Raw genomic sequence first — 26,033 nt, 5'->3', positions numbered from 1 at the left:
GTTTTCTATAAAAACAGGAATGACTATAACAACTGCTATGGCATTTCCCTTCTTAATATCAGTTTTGCCTGAGTTGTCCTTAACCATATTTCAGACTCTTGCAGATGTAATCTATCTACAACTACAAGAGAAATGGAAAAAAACAAAAATTCCTCTTTACATAGCCTTTATTGATCTCACAAAGTGTTTTGACCTTGTCACTAGAAGTGGACTATTTGTGCTTCTGAAAAAGGTTAAATGTCCTTCCAATCTCTTAAGCAATAACCTGATTTGGTTATTTCATGAAAACATGTATGGGATCGTCCAGTAGGACAGCTCTGTCCTCTGAGGCTTTCCAGTTTTGTAGAGGGCTTAAACAAGGCTGTGTAATTGCTTCAGCTTTGTTTGGGATCTTTTCTTCCTTGCTATTAAACTTTAGATTGCATAACTGAGGGAATCTATTTGCACACAGGGTCTGATACAAGATAGAACAGCCTTCTAAGATTCAGCTATAAATGCAAGACTTTGAATGCCCTCATCTAATGTTTCTTTGCTGGCTATGCAGTCATGACAACCCACACAAGCCCATCTTCAAAACCTCATGGACATTTTTTTCCAAAGCCTGTGAAGGCTTCGGGCTTATCATAGGCCTAAAAAAGCCTATGATAAGATATAATAGCCAAGGAGTTGAAGCACCATCATCATCAACAGCTATGAACATGAAGTGATGAATGAATTCATATACTTGGGGTCCTTTCACAAACACAACTCAACATGTGCATTGGAAAAATAGCCACAACAATGTGTAGACTGAGCAAGAGGGTATGGCAAAACAGCATAGTGACAGAGCACAAAAAGATAGTTCTTTATAGTTCATGTGTTAGCAGTACACTTGTACACGAGCAAGATATTGAACTTATACTGTGATCAGGAAAAGAGGTTTAGTAGTTACTTGTGCATTGTCTGCAGAATTTTTGGAATTTCCTGGTAATTACAGTGTCATTAGTATAGAGGTGTTCAAAAGGGCTAGTATACCCAGCATGCAAACGCTCCTCAGAAATGCCTCCCCTGGCTTTGGCACATGTACCTAAATGAATATGTGCCTCTATGACAAACTGGCTTTTGGAAAGACACAAAGATTGCTCAGATGTGTTCAAAGAAATGTTGCTAATAAGAACTATCACACTCAGGACTGCAGGCTTTGGAAATCATAAGTTAACAAAAGTTTCCAGAATTATGAGAGGAAGCAGCTCATCTTAGCAGAGGAGATGAGAGCTCACAGAAGGTCAAATAGTCAAAATGCCACCTTTAAATGCCGTGCAGCCTCTACAATCTCCCTCCTGGCCGACCCTCCTGGAGCCCCCCTAGAGTGCGGGGTTCCGTCACCCCATCACAGTATCATTTAAACAAACAGGAGCTCCTCATTCAGAATCCAGGGGTCTGGTGACTTCGTTCCAGTGCATTAAAGAAAAGTGTGGATTGCTGAATAAAGAAATCCACTACTTGTCTGAGACTTCAGATTATCCCATTTCTTCACCCTGGTTTATCTAGTTTAAAGTAGTATCCAAGGTAGGGAATAGTTTTAAAGTCTGTTCTTAAAGATTGTTTGTTAACACCCTTTAAATATATTGTACCTTATCAGTTGTCTAGTTGTTAATAGTACTTCAGAATAGTTGGGCCTGGTCCACACTGACCAGACAAACATTGTTTAATTTCTGTTAGCAGAAAGAGTTTTAAACCAGAGGTTTAAAATGTAGTTACAGGTAAAGCTCTGAAAAAGAGCCCCTCTCAACATTGACTATGAAGATCCTGTTCCCCTAACTATCCATCTGCCATCACAAGTTCTGTTTTTACTATGATTTTAGTTACACTTATTAGGCTGTTTCTGAGCTCCTTCTAATGCTAATTTGCTTTTCTTTATGAGAGGAGATACCAGGTCTTTTGATTGACAAATGATCCAAGTATTGTGATCTTATATTACCTCACCTCAAACACTTGGGGTACGTCTAAACTACGTGGCTCTGTCGACGGAGCCATGTATATTTGTTGTTTTGGCAAAGTCAAATGAAGCCGCGATTTAAATGATCGTGGCTTCATTTATATTTACATGGCTGCCGCGCTGAGCCGACAAACAACTGATCGGCTGTTTGTCCGCTCAGCATGCTAGTCTGGACGCTCCCCTGCCGACATCAAAGCCCTTTGTCGGCAGCCCCGTTATTCCTCATGGGATGAGGTTTACCGGGGCTGCCGACAAAGGGCTTTGATGTCGGCAGGGGAGCGTCCAGACTAGCGTGCTGAGCGGACAAACAGCTGATCAGCTGTTTGTCGGCTCAGCGCTGCAGCCATGTAAATGTAAATGAAGCCGCGATCATTTAAATCGCGGCTTCATTTGACTTTGCCTATGTGTCTAATCTACATGCCTCTGCCGACAGAGGCATGTAGTCTAGACAGCCTTGGATTCTCATGGGACAAGGAATGTGAATGTATTGCTGATGATTCAGTAGGTGAAGTTTTCTCTACTGGGCCATTGGTACTGTGCTCATGGGACTGCAGTTTTGGAGGTACATTTCTAATCTCTAATAGACAAACATGTGGCTCAATCTTTCCATCATTGGAAAGTGCTCATCAGTGTTAATTCAGCCAAGAGATTGTCAGTGGGGATATGCCCGACCCACCTTGTTAATGCAGTTGGTGCAGATAGTCCTCCCATTGCTATCCCTTGCAGAGTACCAATCACTACAGCTGTGGCCTGTATGATCTCCTTTCTGCGTTCTACTGCCCATGGGTCAAGTTGTCAGGGAGCCTCCTAGCCCTTTGCGTGGGCCCTGTGGAGCTCACTGGCAGGCCACTTTCAGAGGCGGAAACTTTTTTTAAGCAGCTAGGCGGGCCCTGCTCATTACGCTCACCAACCCCCCTCTCCGGGGGTAGGCAACCCCAGCTCTCCCTCAGCCACCAAGGAGGGCCAGGCCAACGTGTGACAGCCCTAGCCTGCGCCGGCTCCCCCCTTCCTGCCACTGGTCGAGGTGGGGGGGCGGACCTAGGCTGCTCCAGCTTCTTCCTTCTCGCCATTGGGAGGGGGGAGAGGAGGGTTGGGCTGGACCAAGGCTGTGGTTGGCCCAGCTCTCTCTCTCTAGCCACTGGAGGGTTGGGCCGGACCGAAACTGGGCCAGCTACCTCCCTCCGACCACCGGAGGGGGGGGTTGGGCCAGATGGAGGCCGCGGCTATCTCCCTACAGCCACCGGGGGAGCTGGATGTTGTGGGTGGCCCTGCCCTCTCTCTCTCTGGCAGAGAGGGAAAAGGAAGCGCGGTGCCCGGTTCTCTCCCTCTGGCTTCGAGGGGGGAGGCCGCACAGCTCCTGTGCGCCCCCCGGACTACCGGGAATAACATGCGTGTCCTGTGTGCCTGCCTCCCCCACCCGAGACCCTGAGAGGTCATGTGGCTCCCATGTTCCTCCCACCCAAGCCTCTGTGGCTCCTGTGCACCCCCTTCCTTCACCTGAGCTCCCATACATCATTCCTCCCCCCCGCCCAAACTCCTGTGGCTCCCGTGTGCTGCCCCCCCACCCGAGCCCCTACCGCTCCCACATGCCCCTCCTCCCCCCACCCGAGCCTCTGCCCAAGCACCCACAGCTCCCGCGTGCCGCCCCCTGCCTCTCCTGCATACCCCTATCCCCTGCCCTGGACAGCAGAGGAGCCGTATGGCTCAATTTTAACTCTGGTGGCTACCAGAGGGACATCCAGCCCAGAGTCAGGGCTAGTGGTGTGTGTGAGGGGCTCTCTGCTGGGCCTTCCCCCATGCAGTTTTCCTCCTCCACCCCACAGCAGCAGCAGCTTACCTTCAGTGGTATTGCTCCTACTGGGGTTCGGGAGCCATGGGTTGCCAACCCGTGCTGGATTATCAGCCAGGAGAAAGGAGGCGGGGCATCTGAGGGAGGCGGAGCTGTGGGACGCAGAGTGATGTGATGACATTACTCTTGTCATCCCACAGGAAAAACTTTTTAAAATAATATGGATAGATGTTGCAGTGTGCTGCCGTGTGAAGCACTGCCAATCAGTGTTCTCTCTACGCTTGGTGGCAGCACAGCTTCACACGTGTGATTTAGTCAGTTCCAGGACCCAATCACTTAGCTCCCTGTGCACAGAGCCCCCAGCCTGTGACTGGACGTGGCTTGCTGATCACCCGTGAAACTGTGCTGCCTGGCTGCCATGCAGCTTAGAGGGAGCACTGCTGCCAACATCCATACCTTTGTATTTTTGGGGGAGTGATCAGTATGTGCAAAGGTAGGAATGTCTGAGAAGACCGAGAGGAGATAAGATCATTTTTTCAAGTACCTAAAAGGGTGTTATAAAGGGGGAGGGAGAAAAACTGTTCTCCTTAAGCTTTGATGATAGGAAAAGAATAAATGGGCTTAAATTGTGGCAAGGGAGGTTTAGGTTGGATATTAGGAAAAACTTTCTGTCAGGGTAGTTTAGCACTGAACTAAATTGCATAGGGAAGTTGTGGAATCGCCATCATTGGAGATATTTAAGATCAGGTTAGATCAGTGGTCCCCAACCTTTTGAGGTTGTCGGACGCCAGGGGGCGTGGCCGTTCGCCCGCCGGGCGCCAGGGGGCAGGGACACTTGCGCGCCTGGGGGTGGCCCCCCCCATAACCGCTTGCCCGGGGCCGGGGGCCCCCCCAAAGCCACGCGCCCGGGGCCGGTGCCCCCCCCAAGCACCCCGCAAGCGCCGCGGGGCCGGGGCCGGCGCTTCCCCCTCCCCCCGCAAGCGCTGCACGCCCGGGGCCGACGCTCCCCGCAAGCGCCGCGCCATGTGCCCAGGGCCAGGCCAGCCCCGAGCACCTGGCGGGCGCATGCAAGTGCCCCCGCGGGTGCCATGGCGCCCGCGGGCACCATGTTGGGGACCACGGAGTTAGATAAATATCTATCTGGGATGAACTAGATGGTGCTTGGTCCTGCTGTGAGGGCAGGAGGCTGGACTTGATGACCTCTCCAGATCCCTTCCAGTTCTAGCATTCTATGATTCTGTAAATGTTATTAACAATAGTGTACCAGTGGCTGTGTGGGCAGCAATCCACACTAGGCATCAAACAGAAGAACCTGTGCTGGCAGAAGATGAGAGACTATTTTGAAATGAGCTACGCAATTGACATAGCTCAATTTGTATAGCTTGTTTTGAATTATGCTTGTAGACACACCCTCCTAGTGAAATAGTGTTTCCTAATATCCAACTTAGACCTCTCCCACTTCAGTTTGAGAGCATTGCGCCTCATTGTCATGTGTCACCACTGAGAACAGCCTCTCTCCATCAAATCCCCCCTTACTCTTCTCTTCTGTAGACTAAATAAGAAATATAGTAGCTGACAATGGTAACTCTTCTGAAGAGAGCCTCCAGGAGGCTAGACAGCAGGTTCAGTGTCCTGTGCTAGATGATCACAGTGATCCCTTCTGGTCTTGTATGACATACTTGCTTTCTGGGGGCTTGGAGATCACAGTCTAGGATTTTGACACAGTCAGAAAGGACTTGTTAGGAAATGCAGCAGTTGAGTTCCTAACAGGCCTAGTCCTTTTAATTTTTTTTACTCTTCTTGTAATGTAGAGATACAGAAGATAACTCCACTCAACAGTTTAACATATAGAGTAATAGAGTTATATTAAGGTTATGTAATTTTCAATCAGCTATTTGTTAATGTTTATAATAAGTCGTGGTGCTAAATGTGAAACTTTAACAACATTGTTGTTACCCAGGTGGCTACACTGGAGATATTTATTCCAATTCCAATTTGAAGAATAAAAATGATCTTTTTGAGTATAAGTTTGCAACTGGCCAATGGACAGAGTGGAAGACTGAAGGAAGGTAAGGAGCTAGGTGTTAATATAAGCAGTTGTAGTGACAGTAGCAGCTAAGTTTTCACAACAATTTCTATTATAACCTTTTGTTGTTATAGATTCAAAAACATTAATCTTTTTGGCTCCAGTTTTCAAGCGGGGCCTCTGTCACAAGGCAAATGCTCTTGGAAAGTTTTGCCAAAATCCCTTAATCTATTTTCAGTTCTATGGCAGTGGGGGAAAATCTGTTTTTAATTTTTGTCTTGTATTATTTTGAAAAGTTGTGTGTGATATATTCTTTCCAGGGGTAATACCATGAAACTGACTTCACATAGTGCTTGAAGTATAGTATATGCTTTGCTAGTTTTCAGAAAATTTTGACTGTTAAAGCAATAGAACTATGATTAACAAAAATCTAGCAGTTGTAGTCGAAAACATTCTAGACCTGAATGTTAAGTCTTGGTCACTGCAGATTCATCCTTCTGCCAAAATACGTTCCTCAGCCTGGGGAGTGAGGCCAGAGCTAGGAGCCAAATATCTTTTCTGATTTCTTCATGACTGTAATAAGTCTTTGCACTTTAAACACTTTTGGTTAAATTTATACATTGGGAAGAAATTAACAGCAGCAAATATCAGAGCCCAGATCAACTGACGGGCTTGTAGGGATCATGCTGGGGAACTAAAAATAGCAGTTTAGATGTTTTGGTTTTGGATTAGAGCCTGGGCTAAGAGACACCTTCCTCCTTGCTGGGTTTTACAACTTCGTCTCCCACCTGATCCAAATTGTTTATACTGCTGTTATTAGCCACACAGCATGAGTCTGGTGACACTAAATCAGTTGCACTAGGCTCTGAGAATTGCTGCCATGGATCTTTTTGCTGTGCAAATACTCTGTTACCAGGCCCTTGTATCTGTTTCCTAAGTGATAAACACATTGCCATTACCCCCATGTGCTCTTTTATTGAATAATAATGGCTCACAAGGCTTGATTCTCCCCTCATCTATAATAAGATCACAGGAATGTCACTGTGTGTGTGTCACTGTGAAGCCAAATGTCTGTTGAGTCAACCTGTAAAAACTTGTTGAGATAGTCTTGGCCTTCATAATGTCCTATTAACAGGGTACAAAAAAGAACTAGGTAAGTTCATAGAGTATCAGTCCAGGAATTACTCTGAACCAGGATGGACAGTTTCGGTGTCCCTAGCTTCTGTTTGCCAGATTTTGTGCTGTTACAGTCTAGTTTTTAAGTTCTCAGCCAATTTGATTTTACTAATTAGTCTTTGTGGTGTTGCAGAAAAGTTGCAGACCGTTGTGGTAGGAGAGGTAATTTAACCAATTGCTACCCTTGCTCTGTTGCTAATTTGAATGCAGTTCTTTCATTGGTAGCTTCAGGGAAACAATACAGATGATGGATTACTTGGCTCAACTGCCACTTGTACAAATCAACACAAATCTCTCAGCATAACTTTCACCAGCAAAACCCCACAGCCAGCACAATAACACCAAACATCACTCTGAAGCATAGAATGTCTGTGTCAGTCTGAAACAGTGGAAATAGATAAAAGCATGGTTGAAAGCTCTTTTTGTTTACAATATTGGCAGATCGCAATCCTTACTGGGATTCAAGGTCTCTTACCATCAGTTTTTAAGTTTTCATCTATTATCAGCTTTTTACATATTTGTTTAAAGATTACTTTATAATGCATACGCTGACCACCAATAGAGCAGTTTCCATGAACAAACTGGCTATAGAAGACCATCTTTGGTATCTGCATGTCATCCAACCTCATAGCATGACCAATCCAGTGAAGCTGTTTTTTCATGACACCACATAGCCTAAGGACCTTTGTGTTTGGAATTTAGTCTCACCAATTTGCAATCTTCCTGAGAATTTGTTCCAAATGGGCTGCAAGTTTCAAAATGTGGCAGCAGTATATGGTCCTTGACTTTGAGCTATACAGCAGGAAAGCCAGGGCAACTGCCTGATAAACTTCATATGAAGATAGCAGTTTCATACCATGTTTGATCAGTAAGTGGTTGATCAATCTTCCAAAGGCAGTGCTCATCAGCATTTATTCTGGAGGACAGTCTGCTTCTGAGATAACAAAATATGTCAAAGCCTTCAGGACAGATTCAGCAGCAGTGATCACTGGGTTCTTTCTGAACAGATGGAGACATAGTTTCTGTCTTTTGAGTTTCACAGTGAGTCCAGAACAGTGAGCAGATACAGCAAAATAATCAAAAAGCTTCTTCTGTTCATCCTCGATTAAGTGAGCCAACAATATACAGTCATCAGCAAACGGAGGTCATGGATAGTGGTAGTTAACACTTTGGTGCGAGCTAGAAGTCTTTGAAGGCTGACAGTGTTGCCATCAGTTTGGAATTGAATGGATATGCACAATTCACAATTCTTGAAAACAAGTAATAACATCATCAAAAAGTAGATGCTGAACATGAGAGGAACAAGGACACATCCTTGTTTTGTAACATTTAATACATCCAAAGAACTGATGTTTTTCTCCATTGTTAAAGATACCATCATAAAAGGGCCTTGGACTATATCTTTTTTTCACGACAGCCGATTCAACCAAGTAGGTTCTAAAACCTGTTCCTGTTTTAGTACATCAAGCGCCATTGTCAGGTTGATGAAAATCACGTAGAGATCCTGATTTTGCTCTCTACATTTTTTCTTAGATCTGCTTGACCACAAATATGTTGACCGTGCCTCAGTCAGCATGAAATCCACACTGACTTTCAGGAACAATGCCATTTGTGAACACTTTTAATGGCAGCCAATTGTAGAGGATGTGAGCCAGGATCTTGCCAGCTATAGACAATAGTAAGATGCAGTAGTGCGGAGTGCAGTAGTGTAGAACCAGCATCATGTGGTCTATCTTCACATCATGGACTGTTTTCAGTCCATCACAGAATGCTTCAAAATCATGTGTATCAGCTATGTCTTGAAGTTGAGTTGTTTTACATTTCCACTAGTCCTCTTTCATTTACCATAATTTGATTTGTGCATTCTGCTTAGCTCGAATGTATGCTGTTTTTCTGGAGGTATTCTCTTTATCATTGATCCAAGCCATATGTGTGGCATGCATTTTATCAAGAAGAGCTTGGGCATCTTTGTCCTTTTTGTCTAACCAGGTCTTGTGTTTTCGTGTTCGGAAACCCAGTACTTCAACAGCAATTTTATACGTTTGTTTCCTTGATGTTAATCCAGCCCTCCTCAATAGTGATCGGCTACACTAGACCTCAGTTGTTGATGACCAACTAAGGAGGCATTAAGACTGATTTTAAAACAATGCTTGCGTCTTAGACATTTCAAATTGATCTACATTTTCTGGCATACAGAAGAATGATATTTTTGCAGACAGAGGCTCAAGGAGATGACATTGAGCACCAGGAACAAATGCCACACGTTGCATGAAACAATGTCAGAGAGGTCTCTGTTTTGTGATGAAATACAAAATGAAAATGTTGTTAAAAGAAATTATAGTAGAATCTCAGAATCAAAAACACCAGAGTTACAAACTGACCGGTCAGACACAAGCCTCATTTGGAACCAGAAGTACTCAGTCAGACAGCAGCAGAGACAAAACAACCAACCAGCTAACCAAAACAAAATGAAAAAAGCCAATACAGTACAATATTGTGTTTAAATATAGGGCTGTCAATTAACGCACATTAACAATTGTGATTAATGCAGGGCAGAATTAACACGTTAATTTTTAATGCACATTAATCGCAGGCATTTCCACGGCACTGTCCCTTTGAAACACCGCTGCAGCATTTCAAAGGGGCAGCACAAAGTGGAGCTGGGGCCAGCTAGAGTCCCCAGCTGACCCTGGCTCCGTGCAGCACTGCCCCTTTGAAACACTGCTGCTGCATTTCAAAGGTGCAGGGATAGCGGAGCCCGGGGTCAGCTGCCACGGCATTTCAAAGGGGTAGTGCCACACAATTGATCCCAGGTTCTGCTCGCACTGCTCCTTTGAAACAGTGATTCAAAGGGGCAGCATTGTAGGGAGCCCAGGGTCAGCTGGGAACTCCAGCTGATCCCAGCTACCATGGCGCTGCCCCTTTGAAATGCCATGGTGGCATTTAAGTGCAACGTGGAGCTTGGGGTCAGCTGGCATCTTCTTATTTTTTAACAGAGTGATTAATTGCACAATTAATCATGATTAATTTTTTACTCACTTGACAGCCTGTGATGGGGTAAGCCTCCCCCACGCTAAATTGGAAGGGGTTAACTCAACTCTAAGGGTAAGGGAGGCCACACCCTGGGCATGCTCCAGCTGCACTGGGATAAAAGAGAGCTACACAGGGCAGTTGGGGCGGACAGCCAGAGGGGTAGGTGCTCAGCTAGGGGCTCCTGACCAGCCACCACTGCAGTAGCAGCAGCCCCGGGGGCAGCAGGCCCTGCAGCCGCCACCGCTGCAGCAACCTCAGGAGCAGCCGGCCCTGTAGCAGCCACCGCCACAATTGCAGCAGCAGTAGCCTCAGCAACAGCCAAGCTCAGGAAGACTGCCATGAGGCCCTGACTCACCGAGCCAGGCCCCGAGCCCGGAACAACGCCTAGGGGCAGTAGGAATGCTTGACCTCCAGGAGTTCAGCACGTTTTGGGTGGAATCCCCGCTGAGAAGGCAGCGTACGCTATCACTGCCAACAGAGCCCTGGGCTGGGACCTGGTGGAGAGGGGATCCCTACCGCCCACATCCCACAGCAGCGTAGCTTCCAGTCTCGTTGGGAGGCCTACCTGGGAACCAGGCCTTTAAGGTCATCCATACCCTGAGGGAGGGGAGTTGTGTTTGAGAGTAGGCCGCAGAGGCCGTATTGACCCGAATAGGGGTGCAGTGGCCTAGTGACTAGGCCCAAAAGGTCATTTTGACCCTAATAGGGGGTGAATCTGATTTTGGGCATGAAGCCTGAAAGGCTGAACCAGCCCTGACATTAGAGGCCGTACCCCATGGGGAACGACTACGGGTACCCCAGGCACCAGGAGACCCCCGTGACACAGCCCTCAACATAATCTACTTAAAGAGAGGTAAAAAAGATCTGATAAGGTAAGAGAGCTGTTTCTGTGCTTGTTTCATTTAAATTAAGGTGATTAAATGACATTTTTCTTGTGCATAATAAAGATTCAAAGCTTTATTCAGTGTGCAGTTGTAAATTTTTGAAAGAAGAATTAATATTTTGTTCCGAGTTGTCAACATTGCAGAGTTCTGAACATCTTCTGTTCTGAACATGTTCATAATTCTAAGGTTCTACTGTAACTTTTCACTGTGATCTGAAATTCACCATTCACATTCAGGAAGTCCTTTAGGGGCATTTGTTTTTGTTATGAAACAGACTCTGTAATAGCACTTGTTGTGCAGTTTACATGCAAAGTATTATCTTCCTCTTGCAGATTGCCGGTTGCAAGGTCAGCTCACGGTGCAACAGTGTATAGTGACAAACTGTGGATCTTTGCCGGCTATGACGGAAATGCAAGGTATGTAGTAAAATTGATCCACTAATTCCTTTGTAGTACCTTTCCAATCACTAAGTCGCACGTCTGTAGAAATCCTTTCTCATCTTGAGAGATATAAACAGTAATGAGAGCTTCCCTAGGTTTGGCTTTTGTTTCAAATGACGTAAACCTGTTTTCATTCATCAATGCCTTGTTCAAATAGATAAAATATGTTAAAAAGTTAAGCTGATATCAGACAATATGCCTATGACAGGCTGTATATTTCCAGTATATGTTTGGGGATGGTTGAAATTCCCTGACCTGAGGGAAAGGCACATTCCTTTCTGTGTATTGTAGCTGCCATGCTGAATGGCAACAAGAACATCTGGTGCCGCTGAAAACTCACTGACCAGAAGAAGAATTTTGTGGGGCAGTCCCATGACAATATAAAAGGAGGAACAGCATGTTCGTTGTCATGCCTAGAAGGCATTTGTTACTATTGGTAGGGGCCTAACTGAAAATGCTGGAACTGCTAGGCTACGTCTACACTGGCCCCTTCTTCGGAATAGCCATGCTAATTTAGAACTTTGGAATAGGGAAATGCGCGGGGGATTTAAATAAAAATGGCCGCCGCTTTTTTTCCGGCTTGGGGAAAAGCCGGAAAAGAGCGTCCAGACTGGCGCGATCCTCTGGAATAAAGCCCTATTCCGGAGGATCTCTTATTCCTACTTTCAAGTCCTACTTTCAAGTAGGAATAAGAGATCCTCCGGAATAGGGTTTTATTCCGGAGGATCACGCCAGTCTGGACGCTCTTTTCCGGCTTTTCCCCAAGCCAGAAAAAAAGCGGCGGCCATGTTTATTTAAATCTCGCGGGGGATATTTAAATATCCCCTGCGCATTTCCCTATTCCAAAATTCTAAATTAGCATGGCTATTCCGAAGAACGGGCCAGTGTAGACACAGCCCTAATGTATAAGTCCTGAATAAGGGAGCAGAATTTAGAATCCTAGAATTGGAAGGGACCTTGAGAGGTCATCGAATCCAGTCCACTGCCCTCACAGCAGGACCAAGCACTGTCTAGATCATCCCTGATAGATGTCTATCCAACCTGCTTTTAAATATCTCCAGTGATGGAGACTCCACAACCTCCCTCTAGAATCATAGAGCTGGAAGAGAGCTCAGGAGGTCTTCAAGTCCAACCCCCTGCCCAAGGCAGGACCAATCCCAACTAAATCAACCCAGCCAAGGCTTTGTCAAGCCAAGACTTAAAAACCTCTAAGGATGGAGATTCCATCACTTCCCTAAGTAACCCATTCCAATAGTTTTTCCTATTAACCAACCTAGACCTCCCCCACTGTGACTTGAGACCATTGCTCCTTGTTCTGCCACCTGTCACTACTGTGAACAGCCTTTCTCTATCCTCTTTGGAACCTCCCTTCAGGAAGTTGAAGGCTGCTATCAAATCCCCCCTCACTCTTCTCTTCTGCAGACTAAACAAACCCAAATCTCTCAGTCTCTCTTCATAGGTCATGCACTCCAGCCTCCTAATCATTTTGGTCGCCCTCTCTCCCTTTCTATAGTGGGGGGCCCAGAACTGGACACAACACTCCAGATGTGGTCTCCAGAGCCGAATAATCACTTCTCAAGATCTACTGGCAATTCCCCTCCTAATACACTCTAATATGCCATTAGCCTTCTTGACTACAAAGGCACACTGTTGACTCATATCTAGCTTCTCATCCACTGTAATCCCCAGGTCCTTTTCTGCAGAACTGCTACTTCGCCCGTGAGTCCCCAGCCTGTAACAATGCTTGGGATTCTTCCGTCCCAAGTTCAGGACTCTGCACTTGTCCTTATTGAACCTCATCAGAGTTCTTTTGGCCCAGTCCTCTAATTTGTCAGGGTCACTCTGGACCCTGTCCCTGCCCTCCAGCGTATTTACCTCTCCCCCTAGCTTAGTGTCAGCTGTAAACTTGCTGATGGTGCAATCCATCCCCTCATCCAGGTTATTAATAAAAATGTTGAACAAAACCAGCCCTAGAACAGATCCTTGGGGTACACTGCTAGAAATCGTCCGCCAACCTGACATCGAGCTGTTGATCACTACCCGTTGAGCCCAACAGTCTAGCCAGCTTTCTATCCATTTTACAGTCAGAATCATAGAACCATAGAGCTGGAAGAGACCTCAGAAGGTCATCAAGTCCAGCCCTTTGCTCTAGGCAGTACCAATCCCAGTCCATTTATCCAGTCCATATTCCCTTATCTTGCTGGCAAGAATATTGTGGGAGACCATATCAAAAGCTTTGCTCATGTCAAGATATATCACATCCATTGACTTTCCCATGTCCACAGAACCAGTTACCTCATCATAAAAGCTAATCAGATTGGTCAGGCACAACTTGCCCTTCGTGAATCCATCTTGACTATTCCTGATCACTTTCCCCTCTTCCAAGTGCTTCAAAATGGATTCCTTGATGATCCTCTCCATGATTTTTCTCGGGACTGAGGTAAGGCTGACGGGTTTTTAGTTCCTGGATTGTCCTTCTTCTCTTTTTTAAAGATGGGCACTACATTTGCCTTTTTCTAGTCATCCAGGATCTCTCCCGATCTCCACGAGTTTTCAAAGATAATGGCCAAAGGCTACACAATGACATTTGCCAACTCCCTCAGTACCATTGGATGCATTAAATCTGGGCCCATGGATTTGTGTATGTTTAGCTTTTCTAAATAGTTCCTAATTTGTTCTTTCCCCGCCAAGGGCTGTCCACCTACTTTCCATACTGTGTTGCCTAGTGCATTTGTCTGGAAGCTGACCTTGCCTGTGAAGACAGAGGCAAAGAAAGCGTTGAGTACTTCAGCTTTTCCCACATCATCTGTCACTAGGTTTTCTCACTCATTTAGTAAGGGCCCCACACCCTCTCTGATCACCCTCTTATTGCTAACATGCCTGTAGAAACCTTTCTTGTTACCCTTCACATCCCTTGCTAACTGCAATTCCAATTGCGCTTTCACCTTCCTGATAACTCCCCTGCATTCTTAAGCAATATATGTATACTCCTCCCTAGTCATCTGCCCAAGTTTCCACTTCTTGTAAGCTTCCTTTTTGTATTTAAGCTCACCACTGATGTCGCCGGTAAGCCAATCTGGTCGCCTACCATATTTGCTTTTCTTGCTGCACATCGGGATGGTTTGTTCCTGTGCCTTCAATAACGCTTCTTTAAAATACTGCCAGCTCTCCTGGACTCTTTTCCCCTTCATGTAAGCATCCCAGGGAATCCTGCCCATCAGTTCTCTGGGGGAATCAAGTCCTGGTCGGTTCCTTCACACTTGTATCAAGAAATTATCCACAACATTCTCCAAAAACTTCCTGGATTGTCCGTGTACTGCTGTATTGGTCTCCCAACAGATGTCGGGGTAATTAAAGTCCCCCATGAGAACCAGGGCCTGTGATCTGGAAGCTTCTCTCAGTTGTCTGAAGAAAGCCTCGTCTGCCTCATCCATCTGATCCGCTGGTCTATAGCAGACACCAACCACAACATCACCCCTATTGCTTCCACCTCTAAGCTTAACCCATAGACTCTTAACAGGCTTTCCTCCCTCTATATACTGTAGCTCTGAGCAATCATAGTGCTCTCTTACAGTGCAACTCCTCCTTTTCTCCCCCACCTGTTCTTCCTGAACAGTTTATACCCTTCCATGACAGTGCTCCAGTCATGCGAGTTATCCACCAAGTCTCCATTATTCCAATCAAATCATAGTACTTTGACTGGACCAGGGCTTCTAATGCTTCCTGTTTGTTTCCCAGGCTTTTTGCATTTGTATACAAATACCTTAGATAACCAGTTGATTGCCCTACCTTCTCCATTCGAATCAGGAGTCCTCCTTTGTTGCGTGTTCCTCCTTGCGTTTCTTCCCGATAGCCGACTTTCCCACTTACCTCAGGGCTTTGGTCACTGTCTCCCAACAAACCTAGTTTCAAGCCCTCCTCACTAGGTTTGCAAGCCTGCTCACGAAGATGCTCCTTCCTCTCTTGGTTAGGTGGATCCCATCTCTTCCTAACAATCCTTGTGTCCAAAACAGAGTCCCATGGTCAAAGAAACCAAAGCCATCTCTCCGACACCACCTGCGCAACCACGCATTTACTTCCTCAATTAGACGATCCCTACTTGGGCCTTTTCCTTCAACAGGGAGGATGGACGAGAACACCACTTGAACTTCAGATTCGTTGATCCTTCTTCCCAGCGCTACATAATCTGCAGTGACCCGCTCAAGGTCATTCTTGGCTGTATCGTTAGTTCCTACACGGAGAAGCAAGAAGGGGTAGCGATCCTAGGCAATTTATTCCAATGTTTAACCACCCTGACAGTTAGGAAGTTTTTCCTAATGTCCATACTAAACCTGCCTTGCTGCAATTAAAGCCCATTGCTTCTTGTCTTATCCTCAGGGGCCAAGGAGAACAATTTGTCTCCCTCCTCCTTGTAACACCCTTTTAGATACTTGAAAACCGCTATCATGTCCCCTCTCAGACTTTGTTTTTTCTAAACTAAACAAGCCTAGTTCTTTCAGCCTTCCCTCAGAGTTCATGTTTTCTAGACCTTTAATAATTTTTGCTGCTCTTCTCAGGACCTTCTCCAATTTTTCCACATCTTTCTTGAAATGGGCACAATACTCTAATTGAGGCCTAACCAGCGCAGAGTAGAGCAGAATAACTTCTCCTGTCTTGTTCACAGCACTCTTGTTAACTTGTAGGTTTGAAGCAATTTCATGGTGTTTAGTTCTTCCCTTCTGGTGTCAGCAAAGGAAGTATGAAATTTGGTTGTCAGCCCCTTCCTTTTCAGGCACTTGTCTCCTCTCTCTCTGCCTTTCTCTTGGTAAGGATGAAATGCCATCTTTAGGCCTCAGACATAGGATTTAAAACTAAGCACGGATGGCAAGGTGCCTTGACTGCTGGGTTCCCGCTAATCCTTTTGTAGCTAAGTGGGTCTCCTGCTAGTGACCAGGATGCCTGAAATGAGTGTCCTCACATGTTTTGGAGCTCTTCTGCTATACTGAGTTCTGGACAGCAGAATGTAAGAGGAAGTAACCCCACCCTCTGCCTTATACACATACATAAAAACACTGTCCCAAGGACATCTTTATTTCTGGGGTCACTGTCTCTTTCTGCTCTCCCTTCTGAACATTCAGGGTTCAGAGAGCTCCCTCTGTGAGCTTGTGCTCTGAAGTTTCCCTACTTTCATTATCTCCAAGGATCTTTTTGCAGCTATTTTCATAATGATAAACTTCTCATTTATCTGACATTTCTTGCCCTGGTACACCTTTTGATTTAAAAAACAGTGGACTTGTGACATGCTGCCATGGGTATAGTCTCATCTCTCCTTAAAATTTACTAAAACACAAGTTAAGACCCCAAGTTAGGGAAGAGAATTTAAACAGAGAAATGTGAATGAAAAATTCAGAATATTTTTCTAGATGCTCTCAATGCTGCCACCAGCTACAATGGTCAAAAAATGCCCTGGTTTAGTGGGGACTTAGAAGCAGATGAACACACAAGGTGAAATTGATAACTGCAAATATAAATAAGACACTAGGAAGTGTGAAAAATTGGTAGGGAAAGTGAAAGGACACTGACTTCAGAAAAGCAGACTTTGTCTCCCTCATGGAACCAATGGGCAGGATCCCCTGGTTGACCAACCTAACATAACATAAGGATGGTCATACCAGGTCAGCCCAGTATCCTATCTGCCAATAGTGGCCAATACCAGATGCCCCAGAGGGAGGGATCACAACAGATAATCCTCACATGATCCCTCCCCTGTCACTCACCTCCAAAGAAACAAAGGCTAGGGATACTATTCCTACCCATCCTGGCTAATAGCCATTGATGAACCTAACCTCCATGAATCTATCTAGCTCTTTTCTGAACCCTTTACCGTCTAGCCTTCACCTAATCCTCTGGCAAGGAGTTCCACAGCTTGACTGTGCGCTGAGTGAAGAAAAACTTCCTTCTGTTTGTTTTAAGCCTCCTGCCTGTTAATTTCATTTGGTGACCCCTAGTTTTTATATTGTGGAAATAAGTAAATAACTTTTCCTTATTCACTTTTTCCATACCTGTCATGATTTTATAGACCTCTATCATATTCCTTTTCCCCTTCCCCCTTAGTCTGTTCTTTTCTAAGCTGAAAAGTCCAAGTCTTTTGGGACCCATTCCAAATCCCTTATGGGACCCGTGCCAAATCCCTCATCATTTTTGTTGCCCTCCACTGAACATTTTTTAAGGCCAAAATATCTTTTTTGAGATGAGGCGACCCCGTCTGTACATAGTATTCAAGATGTGGGCATATAATGGCTTTATATTGAGGTAATAAGATATTTTCTGTCTTATTCTCTATCCCTTTTTTAATGACTCCTAACATTCTGTTTGCTTTTTTGACTGCCGCTGCGCACTCAGTGGATGTTTTCAGAGAACTATCCACAATGACTCCAAGATCTCTCTCTTGAGAAGCTGTAGCAAAATTAGTCCCCATCATATTGTATATATAGTTGGGATTACTTTTTCCAGTGTGCATTACTTTATATTTATCAACATTAAATTTCATTTGCCATTTTGCTGCCCAATCACAGTTTGGTGAGATCTTTTTTAAGCTCTTCACAGTCTGCTTTGGTCTTAATTTTCTTGTGCAGTTTGGTATCATCTGCAAATGTTGCCACCTCACTGTTTACCCCTTTCTCTAGATCATTTATAAATAAGTTGAATAGGATGGGTCCCAGGAGAGACCCTTGGGGGACCCCGCTAGTTACCTCTCTCTACTCAGAAAACTTATCATTTATTCCTACCCTTTGTTTCCTGTCTTTTAACCAGCTATCAGTCCATGAAAGGACCTTTCCTCTTATCCCATCACAACTTACTTTACTTAGGAGCCCTTGGTGAGAGACCTTGTCAAAGGCTTGCTGGAAGTCTAAATATACTATATCCACTGGATCCCCCTTGTCCACATTTTTGTTGACCCCCCTCAAAGAACTCTATCAGATTAGTAAGGCATGATTTCTCTTTATAGAAAGCATGTTGACTTTCCCCCAACAAAGTATATTCAACCTTGTGTGTGTCTGACCGTTTTATTCTTCACCATAGTTTCAATTAATTTGCCCACTACTGATGTTAGTCTTATCGGTCTGTAATTGCCATGATCACCTCTAGAGCCCCTTTTAAATATTTACATCGTGTTAGCTATCTTCCAGTCATTAAGTACAGAAGCCGATTTACAGGATAGATTAATAGTTAATAGTTCCACAGTTTCCCATGTGAGTTCTTTCAGAACTCTTGGGTGAATGCCATGTATTGCCTGTGACTTGTTACTGTCACGTTTATCAGTTTGTTCCATAAACCTCCTCTAATGACACCTCAGTCTGGGACAATTCCTCAGATTTGTCACCTAAAAAGAATCTCCCCAATATCCTCAGCCATGAAGACTGAAGCGAAGAATTCATTTAGCTTCTCCGCTATGACTTTATCATCTTTGAGTGCTCCTTTAGCATCTTGATTGTTCAAGGGTCCCACTGGTTGTTTAGCTGACTTCCTACTTCTGATGTACATAAAAAACATTTTACTGTTACTTTTTGAATTTTTGGCTAGCTGTTCTTCAGACTCCTTTTTGGCTTTTATTGTTATATTTTTACACTTAAATTGACAGTTTCTGCTCCTTTCTATTTTCCTCACTAGGATTTTACTTCCACTTTTTAAAAGATATCTTTTTCTCTGTCACTGATTCTTTTACCTGGCTGTTAAGCCACAGTGGCACTTTTTTGGTTCTCTAACTGTGTTTTTTAATTTGGGGTATACCTTTCAGTTGGGCCTCTATTATGGTGTCTTTGAAAAGTTTCCATGAAGCTTGCAGAGATTTACTTTTGTCACTGTACCTTTTAATTTCTGTTGAACTAACTTCCTCATTTTTGTATAGTTCCCCTTTCTGAAATTAAATGCCATAGTGTTGGGCTGCTGAGGTGTTTTTCCCACCACTGGGATGTTAAATTTTATGGTCACTATTTCCAAGTGGTCTAGTTGTATGGGCTTGACCATGGACTATATCAAGAATAGCCTCTCTCCTTGAGGGTTCCAGAACCAGCTGCTCCAAGAAGCAGTCATTTAAAGCAGGGGTTCTCAAACTTTGTGATACTGTGACCCCCCTCTATGTTGCTCACGACCCCCCTCTAAATTGCTGCGACCCCACTCTAAGTTGCTCACAACCCCCCTGGGGGTCGGGACCCACAGTTTGAGAAATACGGATTTAAGGTATCAAGAAATTTTATTTCTGCATCCCCATCCTGAGGTGACGTGTACCCGATCAATATGGGGATAGTTGAAATCCCCCACTATTATAGAGCTTTTTAATTTGATAGCCTCTCTAATCTCTCTTAGCATTTCATAGTCACTATCACTGTCCTGATCAGGTGGTAAATAATATATCCCTACTGCTATATTCTTATTATTGGAGCATGGAATTACTATCCATAGAGATTCTATGGAATATTTTAGCTCATTTAAGATTTTTACTTTATATGATTATACATTTTCTTTCACGTATAGTGCCACTCCCCCACCATCATGACCAGTTCTGTCCTTACGATATGTTTTGTACTCTGGTATGACTGTCCCCCATTGATTGTCCTCTTGCCACCAAGTTTCTGTGATGCCTATTATATCAATAGCCTCCTTTAAAACTAGGCACTGTAATTCACTCATTTTTCTATTTAGACTTCTAGCATTTGTGTATAAGCACTTTAATAATTTGTCACTATTTATCGGTTTGCCATTTCTTGATGTTAGACTCTTTTCCTTTTGATTGTGTTTCATCTGATCCAAGCTGTACTTCCATCCTCTCCTCCTGACTAGAACATAGAGCATCTCTATCAATAGAACCTCCTCAATAGCTGTCTCTGTCCGATCCATGTGCTCCTCTGCACCTGTCGGCTTTCCCCAGCCCTTAATATTAAAAAGGCTGTAGAGCAGTTTTTAAACTAAGTACCCGTAGTCTGGTTCCGTTTTGGTTTTGGTGGAGCCCATCCTTCCTGTATAGGCTCCCCCAGTCCTAAAAGTTTCCCCATTTCCTATTTAATCTAAACCCCTTCTCTCTACACTGTCATCTCATCCACGCATTGAGACTCTGAAGCTCTACCTGCCCCTGTGAATGGAACTGAAAGCATTTGAGAGAACGCTACTGTAGAGGTCCTGGATTTCAATATCCTAAACCATTCCCTATGTAATCGGTACATGTAGGGCCCCCAGCACTACACATAAGACTATCTAGATGTCTTGAGAGATCCACAAACTTTGCACCAGGCAGGCACATCACCATACAGTTCTCCCAGTCTTCACAAACCCAGCTATCTATGTTTCTAATGATCGAATCCCCTATTACTAACACCTGCCTTTTCCTAACGACTGGAGTTCCCTACCCCAGACATGTATCCTCAGTGCGAGGGGATACCATAACATCCTCTGGAAGGAGGGTTTCAACTATGGGATCATTTCCCTTTACTCTAGAGTCTAATTGAATGTTCTCCTTCCCTGAGCCTTTCATTCTCCAATGAAGAGTTTGTAAAGTATTGGGAACAGAAGAAAGCCTCATAATGGCATTGTTTCATTCCTAGATGAAAATAGCTCCGTTGTCAATAATATCTAGCTTTGGTAGAATTAATTTTTTAAATAATTTTGACATAATCAGTTTATTTTTAAGCATTATACAATTTTAGGAGTGGACTGGGTAATAAGCTTACACTAGCCATGCTAATGACTGGGGTGAGATGGTACAGCTTTGAGACATAAGTCTGTGGAGCTGGGTGGCTTTGGCTAGTACCTTTCCCTGGGTGATTAGTGGGTGGCTTTTGGGAGCATTCATACACTCTAGCGTGGTGTGAGGCTCCACATGCTTTTTGCAGAGTGATCCCAGCACATGGAGGGATTCACTGTATGTAAGTCACGTAACTGCAGAGATTTCAGGCCACCATTTTACATACAGTTAATTTTCCAACTCTATAACTGGTTGGCAACAGACTGTAGAAGTCTGGAGTAGCAGCTTTGAAATGCCGCAGTGGTGTTTCAAAGTGGCAGTGCCACACAGAGCCCGGGGTCAACTGGACACTAGCTGACCCCGGGCTCCATGCAGTATTTCCACAGAACCCGGAGTCAGCTGGGGAGTCCCCAGCTGATCCCGGGCTCCGCATGGCATTTCAAAGCGTCAGCGCCGCATGGACCCCAGGCTCCATGCGGGCATGTCTGCTTTGAAATGCACAAGTGCCCCTGGCCCTGGGCTGCACACCGAGTTCCACCTTGAAATGCACAAGAGCCCCCAGTGGGGCTCTTGTACATTTCAAAGGAGGAATGTGGAAGTGTCTATCGATTAGTCAAGTAGTTGATGGAATTTCCATCGACTACTCAACTAGTAAATTAATCCATATTTAACATCCTTACTCCATGCTTCTTGCTCTGGCAGTTGGGATTTGACAGACCAAAAAAGCTGCTCAACAGGAAGTGCTGACAGACTGTTGAAACTTCCTGTCGTATGCAGGGTGGTCAGTCAAGTTTTCTCGCAGTGCACCATGGTCAAAAGGCAAGAGCAGCCACATTTTGGAAGGGCACTAGGGAGTCTGGGATGTGGTTGGTTTGACAAGTCCGCATGCTGTAACGTGGACACCAGAGCCCTAAGTTTGAGTTCAGGTTTGAAAATCCTTAACGTATCATTAACAATCAGTGTAGATGTTCAAATCCTGGATTATGCAACCCAGTGTCATCTGATTTGAATCCCATCACTCTGGGCTTACAGAGTAGACATAGCAGTTAAATACCTCTGGCTTGCCCATGTTAGTTGACTTAGGCTTGTTCAAACTCAGGACCCTCCCTCCCCAAGGAGGAATGGCTCATCCTAAGCCCAAATGTCTCCACCACAATTTTACAGCCCTGTGAGCATGAACTCAGCTGACACAGGCCAGCCACAGATGTTTAACTGTGTTATAATATAGACAAACCCTTAGGGATGGGAGACAATCCCTTAGGGATTTGGAACCACCCAGAATGAGCACAGATTTTTTTTTCCTCCCATGAAGCCATTCAACCAACCGTTGTGTCCAAGGAATTGAGGATTGTTTTAATTTGTCCTTAGTGAGAGCCTTAGCAGAGAGTTACAGCCATTAGGTTTTCTCCATCTGAATCTCCAGCCTTTACCTAACTGATGAGCTCATTTATATCCTCTGTTGAAAACCTGAAGTAGAGCACTGAGTCAGAGTCCTTGGAAGATGACTCAGACAATGGAGGATTTCTGGAGGCTTTCTTAACTCTAATTGGAACCTTTTTTCTGAGTGAGAACAGATCATTTTGAGGAGTTACTCAGTTCCTAGGTAGGAGACCTATTCAGGAGTCTCCAGGATGGCTGGAAGAAGATAGACTGGGTAGAAGACCCAGGAATGAGTGCTCCCTACCAGTTTAATGTAACCATGTTAGCAGCATCTCATTGAGGAACATGAGTTTCCTGGGCAGGCACACATCAGAGAAGGTAACATTCCTGAGCAACTGGGACTCACTAGTATTGAGAGCAGCATAGTCATATTTGGGCTTGCTAGTAGGGTGACGGGAGTAGTGGGTTCCTCGTCTGTGTTAGAGTTAGGGTTCAGCCACATCATTAATCCCTGTGGTTAGGGTCCAGAGTTGCTAGAGGGTACTGAAAGGAAGGAGGGAGCAGAACAATAAAAAGGAGGGTTTCAGCTAAAATATCATGGGTTAGCAGCCCAAATCCTCAAGCTCTGAGTAGAGCTGTTACGAAGAGTTGTTCATTGTAGCACAAAAGCAACAAGACTGGTGCTGTACAAGTGTTCTACATTTATATGTGGTGATCTTGGAAGGTGCTAAAATCTTGAGCCTGTTAGTAGCTTTTGTGGCATAGCTAAATCTCTAGACTAATGAATTCCTGCTGCATGTGAGAACTGAGAGTGCTTCTGAAATTTGTACTGCTGACTGATGGTTTTGCTCATTACAATAATAGAACAACTAAAAATAATCAAGCAAAAGAATTGTATATCTGATATTGTTTTCATATAATTTAGGTTAAACGATATGTGGACAATTGGCCTACAGGACAGAGATCTAACATTCTGGGAAGAGGTAAGCCTTGAATGTCGGCTGTTCATCACTTCCTCTTGGTATACGTTTTCTAATTCAGATTGCACTGTTGTTTCCTCGGTGTAATTTCATACACATTTATCAGGAAACAGAATATTTATTTGTTTCCTCTGTATTGCAGTTTTGAATTCAGCTTCAAGTTTTTCCTTTCAGTTGGAAAACCAGGCATGGTTTGAAACTTTGTGTATATTTAATAGATACTGAAGGCCAGAAGGGACCTTTTTGATCATCTAGTCTTATCACCTGCATAGCACAAACCAGAGTTTTTCACCAAGTGATTCCTGCATCCAGCTTACAACTTCTGGTTCAGCCTAAAGGAGAAAATTTCTGGCCTGTGCTATGAGACCCCCAGTCCTGTCCTAATTTTGAAACATCAGGTGATGAAGAATCCATGATCTCCATAGATACATTGTTCCAATGGTTAATTACCATTACTAGTAAAAATATGGAGTCTTTTTACTCTTTATTTGTCTAGCTTCAGTTTCTTGCTATTGGATCTCGTTATGCCTTTGCTAAATTACAGTTGTCTTTTCCATGTGGATATGTGTAGACTGGCAACCCAGGCTGCTTAAGATTGTTGTTTCTAGGCCTCTTCCTCTCGTCCACCCCTTTGGGGTCAGCTTAGTTCAAGGCTTTTCTCTGGTGGGGGAACCCAAATCACAGTAATTAAAGGGGGTTCTTCTGTGAGTGATTGCTCATATCCATTCCAATAGGCATACGCACGTGCTGCATGCATGCTCACGGGAAGACTTTTCCCTAGTGGTGCACATCAGATCAGCTGTGGACGCCCTGGAGTGGTGCATTTATGGCATTTTATATAGGTCTGTGGCCAACAGGGATGTTAAAAAGTGTTTTGTGTAAACGTGTGTGTGAAATTTTCAGCAGATACACATTTACTTGGGGGGAGGCGGGAACATTGGCTCCCATTCCCTCCTCCTCCTCCCCCGTTGCCTCCCCTGTTGCTTCTTACATGGAGGGAGTCAGCTGGGCAGAAACTGGTACGTGCAGGGAGCCAGCTTCAAAGCTGACTCCATGCATGTACTGGCTCCCGTCTGCCCCTCCTCCCTCATGCTGCCGCCTCTGATTCAGAGACAGCAGTGCATGGGAGGGTAGGCGGCTCCACATCCTGCATCTTGGCAGGAAGTTAGACTAGGCAATCCTTGTGATCCTTTCTCTCACTAAGATTCTGTGATTCTTTGATTTTCTCTTGAAATGTTTTTATCAACTTGAACTGTTATTTGGTAAGGTGCTTTGTTTACATCAGTACTATTCTATTAAATGAATAAGGCTCTATCTACACACTTCAACCAAATTTATATTCTCTCAGTGTCATTGTTGGATGGAAACATGATTTGTGTTCAGACTACATGATTGCTCTTCACCTAACGGCTATCAGCAAGTGTTGTCTGTCCTTCAGTGTGCACTTACAATTTGAAAAGATATAATTTACTGTGGATTTTGCTACTTTGTAGATTGAACAAAGCGGTGAGATCCCTCCTTCCTGCTGTAATTTTCCTGTGGCTGTTTGCCAAGACAAGATGTTTGTTTTTTCTGGCCAGAGTGGAGCAAAGATCACCAATAATCTTTTTCAGTTTGAATTCAAAGAAAAAATGTAAGTTCCAACATTTGATTCAAATACAATACATGCAGTAATTCTCTGCTCAGGGTGAAGAAAGTATATTGTGAAAGATATTGAAGAAGGAACAGTTTGCATTTCATATCTAAGAAGGGCAGTTCTTTCTAGTTTCCGATTTCTTTGATTTTTAGTTGAGGACTAATTAGGCTGGTATTTGGATAATATGTTAGCAGTAATATAATAGCTTTATATTAGACAGTTTTCAGTAGAAGAACAGAAACGTATATAGATTAATTTGAAATAATAGCCAATGGTCACAACTTTCATATCTGGGTGTGTCATGATAGACTCCTCAATCCATACATAGGTGCCAAATCAGAAGAGGGCTGATTTTCAGAAGTGCTGAGCAGCATCAGTTCCCATTGAAGTCAGTGGAAGTTGTAGGTGCTAAGCATCTGTGAAAATCAGGTAACTTAAGTGTCTAAATAAGGATTTGGGAATGTAACTTCCAAGTTCTTCTTCGGGTAGTCCCCGTGGGTGCTCCACGTCTGGTGTCGGGCTGGTCCCGGCGCCACAAATCGGAGCTTGACAGAGCTGTGTGTGTGTGTGTGTGTGTGTGTGTGTGTGTGTGTGTGTGTGTGTGTGTGGCCGGACCACGCGCGTGCAAGCCAGTTTTGCGCCTTTCATCTGCCACGCGTGGTCCGGCGTCCGCCAGTTCTTCTCATCCACCTTGGGTCGCAGACGGAGCTCCCCCTTTCTCCTCAAGCAGAGTTTCCCCTTTTCCCTTCAGTTAGTTGTCTGTGGGGAAAGTTAATAAGTCTAAAAATAAACAGAGTAAAATCGTTCCTCGTTTAGCCCGGGTTGCGGGCTCGTTTTAAAAAAAAAAAAAAAAAGAGAGGAAAAGAAACCTAAAACCGAGAATGAGCAGTTCTACTTCTATGTAGTGTTAGTGTTTTTTTCTGTTAGCTGCTGTGGTTACTTCCACTGACTCCTTTAAAAAAAAAAAAAAAAAAAAGAGAGAGAGAGAAAAAG

General features: G+C 44.4%; 1 protein-coding gene across 1 annotated transcript in view; it reads left to right on the top strand.

Moving 5' to 3' along the window:
* The window catches only part of LZTR1 (leucine zipper like post translational regulator 1), a 118,201-nt gene that overhangs the window by 10,100 nt on the left and 82,068 nt on the right, over nt 1-26,033 (top strand). The window contains exons 5-8 of the mRNA XM_075910554.1: nt 5,728-5,836; nt 11,219-11,302; nt 23,350-23,407; nt 24,898-25,037. Coding sequence (XP_075766669.1) covers nt 5,728-5,836; nt 11,219-11,302; nt 23,350-23,407; nt 24,898-25,037 — 391 coding nt within the window. The remainder of the gene's footprint in view (nt 1-5,727; nt 5,837-11,218; nt 11,303-23,349; nt 23,408-24,897; nt 25,038-26,033) is intronic.

The sequence above is a fragment of the Pelodiscus sinensis genome, chromosome 27 (genome assembly GCF_049634645.1).
Source record: "Pelodiscus sinensis isolate JC-2024 chromosome 27, ASM4963464v1, whole genome shotgun sequence".
NCBI lineage: Eukaryota > Metazoa > Chordata > Testudines > Trionychidae > Pelodiscus > Pelodiscus sinensis.
The sequence above is the reverse complement of the archived record's forward strand: the minus strand, read 5'-3'. Positions and strand labels throughout refer to the sequence as shown.